This window comes from Octopus sinensis, linkage group LG26 (assembly GCF_006345805.1).
Source record: "Octopus sinensis linkage group LG26, ASM634580v1, whole genome shotgun sequence".
Classification (NCBI taxonomy): Eukaryota; Metazoa; Mollusca; class Cephalopoda; order Octopoda; family Octopodidae; genus Octopus; species Octopus sinensis.
Window position 1 is genome coordinate 4,504,942 of NC_043022.1, and position 6,496 is coordinate 4,511,437.

At 40.5% G+C, this 6,496-nt stretch overlaps 1 protein-coding gene across 4 annotated transcripts in view; it reads right to left on the reverse strand.

The window, feature by feature from the left end:
* Positions 1–4,052, reverse strand: part of LOC115224734 (arginine-glutamic acid dipeptide repeats protein) — a 453,168-nt gene extending 449,116 nt beyond the window's left edge. For all 4 annotated transcript variants that reach the window (XM_029795610.2, XM_029795612.2, XM_029795609.2 and 1 more), the window contains exon 1: positions 3,554–4,052. In XM_029795610.2, the coding sequence (XP_029651470.1) occupies positions 3,554–4,001 (448 nt within the window). In that variant the 5' untranslated portion in view covers positions 4,002–4,052. The remainder of the gene's footprint in view (positions 1–3,553) is intronic.
* Positions 4,053–6,496: the final 2,444 nt, after the last annotated feature.

Below are 6,496 nucleotides of genomic sequence, written 5' to 3' on the forward strand. Positions count from 1 at the left end.
GGAAGAAAGAAAGGTTTTTATGATGAAAAAACATTGCGAAGGGGGGTGGGGGAGGTGCAGATAGTTTTTTGTTCGGTAACATTGAAATTGGAGTGTAATGGTCTGGTTTGGTCAGTTAAAAGTTGAGAGGTTAATGGGGTAACTTACTTCACACACACACACTTGTTCTATCACACACACATATTCTATCGTTCACACACACATGCTTGTTCTATCACTCACATATACACACACACACACACACAAGGAAGTCTTACTCAAACACTATTTTCTCACACACACCAGAAAGGTCTGCTCTCTCCTCTCATACACACAGGAAATTCTTTCTCTCTCATACTAACACACACACACACATCCCTGTCTGTCTGTCTGTCTCATATACACACACAAAGAAAAGTCTTGCTTTAGCACACAATTCTCTCTCTTTATCTCACACACACACACAAGAACGCCTTCCTCTTTCTTTTACAGGTATTTCTCACATTCAGTTCATACTCTTCCCCTCTCTCATACACACCTTTTTCTCATACAAACACACACACCAGAAAGTCTTCCTCTATCACACACATACAACCATCCCTCTTTCACACACACACACCTCTTTCTTTAAACAGTAAAAAAAAAGGGGGCTTGTGAACACAGCCTTCACTCTTGACTAAAACAACAAAAAAAAAAGGGACCACAAACAAACCCTTAGGTCTCCAAAACATTGAAAGCAAAATCCTTCTCTCCCTAACTAAAGCGGTTAAAAACAGGGGTTATGAAACAGCCCTTCTCTCCAAAACATGAATACAACTCTTCTCTCTGAAATCTAGAACACTGTCACAGCTGCTTCCTCACTCAACAAAACTCAGAGCAAGACTCAGAGGGCAAAAGCAAATGGTCAACATTTATAAGAAGGCCATAGGTGTAGCCATGGCTGCGTGGTAAGATGTTTGCTTCCTAACCACATGGTTCTGGGTTCAGTCCCACTGCATTGCACCTTGGGCAAGTGGCTTCTACTATAGCCTTGGGCCAACTGAAAGCCTTGAAAGTTGAAAGTTGATTTGGTAGACACAAATAGAAAAAACCCTAGAGTGCATAATTGTATGTGTGTGTGTGTGGTAAGAAGCTTGTTTCCCAACCACATGGTTCCGGGTTCAGTTGCACAGCATGGCACCTTGGGCAAGTGTCTTCTACTATAGCCTTGGGCTGAGCGGATTTCGTAGATGGAAACTGAAAGAAGCCCATCATACATGTGTGTGTGTGTGTTTGTGCTACACTACCGCTTGACAACCGGTATTGGTGGGTTTACATCCTGCGACTGGGTAGTTCAGCAAGAAGTGACTGATAAAATAACAGGCTCTAAAAAAGTAGTAGTAGTAGTAGCAATAGTAGTGGTGGTGGTGTTGAGTTGATTTGTGGGAGTGAAATTTCTCCAAAGCCAGAAAGTAGAATGACCCCAGAGTTATTACATTTCAAAAGAAAAGGTGACAGCTCAAGGCTGCAGAAGAGAATGGGAGACCCAGGGGTAGTTGGGGGATGATTCCAATCAAAATCACTTCCTTCTTGGAAACCCATCCTCCCAGCCTCTCTCTCTCTCTCTCTCTCTCTCTCTCTCTCTCTATCTCTCTCTCGAAATGATAATAACAGACCAAATTCTTAATTTCAATCTGGTTGGTGATACAGCCACAGATAGAAAAAGCCAGGGTATTTATTTATATTAATTAATCTTCTCCTTAAGTGTGTTTACAGCACTTGCATTAAGCTGGATTTAGAGAAAAGAAAAGAGGAAAAAAATACAAAAAAAAACCGAAGAAAAAAAAAACCACTTGATAATTTAATTAAGACGTTATTAAAAAGTCTCTTTTTTTTTTTCCTTATATTCTTTATTTCTGTATTTAATCGAGGAATGCTAGCAGCCCAACTGAAATCAACAAATAATCTACCCACCCACACCACACCACACCACACCCCGCCATCTCGGCTTTACTCAGATCCTGTCTTTCCCATTACGATAAAGCAATAAGCTTCTCTGCGTGTTAAACCCCCCACCCTCCACCCCGTCGGCTCTATTAAAATAGAACCCAAAGCAGGACCATCCCATCACATTTCATAGCAACCACTCCAATGGTTAATTTCCCTTTCTTACTACATAAGGCCAGGAGATGCAGGCGCAGGGGGGAGGGGATTACCACTGTGTGGAGAGTAAGGGTCACCAAGACAGTGGGGTGGATGGGTTACCACAGCATGGAGAATGGCAGTTACCATGACAGCAGGGGGTTACTACAGCATGGAGATTAAGGATTAAGGGTCACCAAGACAGTGGGGTGGATGGGTTACCACAGCATGGAGAATGGCAGTTACCATGACAGCAGGGGGTTACTACAGCATGGAGATTAAGGATTAAGGGTCACCAAGACAGTGGGGTGGATGGGTTACCACAGCATGGAGAATGGCAGTTACCATGACAGCAGGGGTTTACTACAGCATGGAGATTAAGGATTAAGGGTCACCAAGACAGTGGGGTGGATGGGTTACCACAGCATGGAGAATGGCAATTACCATGACAGCAGGGGGTTACTACAGCATGGAGATTAAGGATTATAATAGTATGGAGAGTAGGGATTACCAAGAAAGTAGGGGGGGGGTCAACACAACATGAAGAGTAGCAGTTACCATGACAGTAGGGGGTTATCACAGCATGGAGTGCAAGGGTTACTATGACATTAAAGGCTTACTACAGCATGGAGAGTTTGGGTTACCAAGACATGGAGAGTAGGAGTAACGAAAGTGGAGTGGAATATGCCATGGTAGAAATAATGGAGGTTAGAACTTTAACCCTTTAGCATTTAAACCGGCCATATCCGGCCAAAAGTATTCTGCCTGTTTTATGTTCAAACTGGCCAGATCTGGTCTCTCACACCAGCCCTACAATATCGTTTTAAAAATTAACAGCTACCTCATCAAAATCTCATAGCACCAAGATAATGCATGATTAGTTCAAGGCAATGTGGATAAAAAAGGATTAATTTTGGCAGAATAATGCGAACACCAAAGGGTTAAAAGATGGATGAAATGCCGCTAAGCATTTGGCCCAACGTAACACCACAGAATGAATAACGTGTTTAGCCATGCCTCATGGACATGATTACAAAGGCTTTGTCACAGAGAATAATTATCTTTACTACCCACAAGGGACTAAACACAGAGAGGACAAACAAGGACAGACAAATGGATTAAGTCGATTATATCGACCCCAGTGCGTAACTGGTACTTATTTAATCGACCCCGAAAGGATGAAAGGCAAAGTCGACCGCGGCGGAATTTGAACTCAGAACGAAATACTGCTAAGCATTTCGCCCGGCGTGTTAACGTTTCTGCCAGCTCGCCGCCTTATCATTGTCACAGAGAATGGTAAGCAACAGGGAGACTCTCTGCAGCAGGAATCCCATCTCAAGCTGTCTCATTTCTGAAGGGGTTGCAGCGACCCTAATTTTGTGCTCTTTTCTTCCTGTAAAAACAAGTTGCTAAGAGAAAACATTGAACAAAGTCAACGAAAGCTGGTACTCACCTCCGGCTTTGTAGATTACATCCTCAAACGTAAAAGAAATCACTTCGTCCCCCCGTCGTAAAATGGTCCCGGTTTTGGTTTTACCATTCTTCTTGGTCGGCTGTATGATAAAGGTAATTTCCTCAGCCTCATCGCTATCCTCTCCACTGGTAACTGGATGCCCATTCTCGGCTTTGTTTTCCTGAGATTTCCGAGTCGTTCGCTGCGAGCCCCCAGACCCATCGGTCGTCTGGTTAGAGGAGGGGCAGCTGACCGGTGGCGGCGGCAGCGGCGGTTGTGGTTGTTGCTGTTGTTGTTGTTGTTGCTGTTGTTGGCTGCTATTGCTGCTGCTACTGTTGCTGCTGCTGCTATTGTTGTTGTTGTTGTTGTTGTTACTACTGGAGTTTACCATTGAGTTGTTTTTGTTGTTATTGTTGATGTCTTGTGTATTTTTCTGATATGGCCCCATCTAGCTGAGAGATGGAACACACTCTAAACTAGTACGACATTAGAACAAAGGACCTGAAACAAAAGAAAAAAAGACAAGGATAATTAATCGTTTACCATTCAAATTACTCTGCTTAATGTAATTTGCATTTTATCATTTACTAGCAGTATCGCCTGGCGTTGCTCGGGTTTGTAAGGGAAATAACTATAAAGCATTTTTAGAGAGTTATAGCCAAAAAATAGCAAAACAATGTATAAAAAGTTATGGTAAATTTTTTTGAGAGTTAAAAAGGTCGAGTTACGTCCCCTAGAGAGTCTGTGGTTTGTGTTTTTGATTCTCGACCCCATGTCGAATTTATTGATTTTTTTCAGAACTGGGGGAACTTTTCAAAATGTTCGCTGCGTTAGTTTTGAATTATGACATTGGGCTATGTGTGTGTCAAGTTTCATCAGATTCGGTTGAAAGCCGTGGTCAGGGTGAGGGTACAACCTAACAGACACACAGACAAACTGTCGTTTATATAGAGAGAGATTTGTTTGCCCTTTAGACTTTGGCCATGCTGGAGCACTACCTTGAGAATTTTTAATTGAATCTATTGATTCCAGGACTAATATTTTTTATGAGCATGGTACTTATTCTATCAGTCTCTTTTGCCAAGCCGCCAAGTTACAGGGATGTAAACACACCAGCACCAGTTGTCAAACAGAAACTCACGCACACACTTATATAGAACAGGTTTCCACACGGTTTCTGCCTACCAAATCCATTCTCAAAGCATTGGTCAGCCCGTGGCTACAGAAGACACTCATTCAGGTGGTGGGACTGAACTCAAAACCAACATGGTTACAAAGCAAACGTCTTAACCACAAAACCACGTCTACACCTAATCATTTATCTTTTACATGTTTCTATCATTAAACTGCGACCATGCTGGGGCACCACCTTGAAGAATTTTTTGCTGAATGAACAGACCCCAGTATGTGTATTTTTTTGTTAAGCCTGATACTTATTCTATCAATATCTTTTGCTGAACTGATCAGTTACGAGGACGTAAACACACCAACACCGGTTGTCAAGCAATGGTGGGGGACAAACACAAAGACACACAAGATATATATAATGTACTGTTCCATGACGACTAAGCTGAGATGATAGACTTGTTATAAAACTTTGGCATGTTCTCAGCACAACAAACTATTAGTAACACATAAAAATATGTATTGTGTCTATTAAATTATACATATGTGTGTGTGGCGTGATTCTTTCAGTTTCCATCTGGCAAATCCACTCCAGAGGCTTCGTTCAGCATGGGGCTATAGTAGAAGAACTTGCCTAAGGTGCCACATATTGGGACTGAACCCCAAACCACATGGCATGGAAACACACTTCTTAACCACACAGCTATGTCTACACCTAATCTTCTCTAATCTTTCATTAATACTGATAGATTAATTCCACAGCTCACGAACAAGAATGCTTGCTAAACCATTACCTGATAATTCTTACTAAATATAGACTAGCTATATCATCTTGTGCGAAATACTCAATAGATCTTCATTCAGTGTGATACACTGGATATATCACACAACACGATAATGTTTGTGTGCAATATTGCTTCAATTCCAATCACATATTGAATTTAGATAGAATCTTATTGTCTCGCTATCAATTTACCAAGATATCTATATAGCTGGGTGTAAAATCAAGGAGATCTGATAGTAGGAAAATATGTTTATAGCTTGTGAATCAAGTATATTTATTTTATTGTGATAAAATATGTACATAGTGAGTTGTGATATCCAGCATAGTGTATTGTGATAAAGTGTATATCTCACTCCAACAACTATTATATATTTAAATTCTGACAGATACACACCAGATTGAAATATATGTATAAATATATATCTCAATTGGTGATAACATATGATATTACATAAACAATAAAGATATCATATATGTTCTTGAACATGTGTGTGTGTGTGTGTGTGTGTGTGTTTGATACATGTTAAGTCACACAGTTTTGCAGCTAAGTTGTACATACACATATATATATATATATATATGCATACACACATACATATATGTACACACACGTGTACACAGATATATACATACACACACATATATTACATACACACATACATACCCAAACAACTATATATATATAAATGTGTGTGTGTGTGTGTGTGTGTGTGTGTGTGTGTCTATATACACACACACATTTTACACAAGCAAGGTCTCTTTTGCCAAATCAACATTACATTCTCTGAAATGAAACTATATATATTCAATATATATCTCTCTCATACACACACACACAAACAAACACAGTGTATCTTTTGCAAGGACACTGTATAATCACATTCTTTGATATGAAACAGTATGTATATCCCTTCGTGATATCAACTGTCTTCATATGTTATAACACATACACCCATTATGCCATCATCACAATACACACACATCATGCATGTGTATGATAGAGTGTGTGTGTGTGTGTGGTGTGTGTGTGTGTG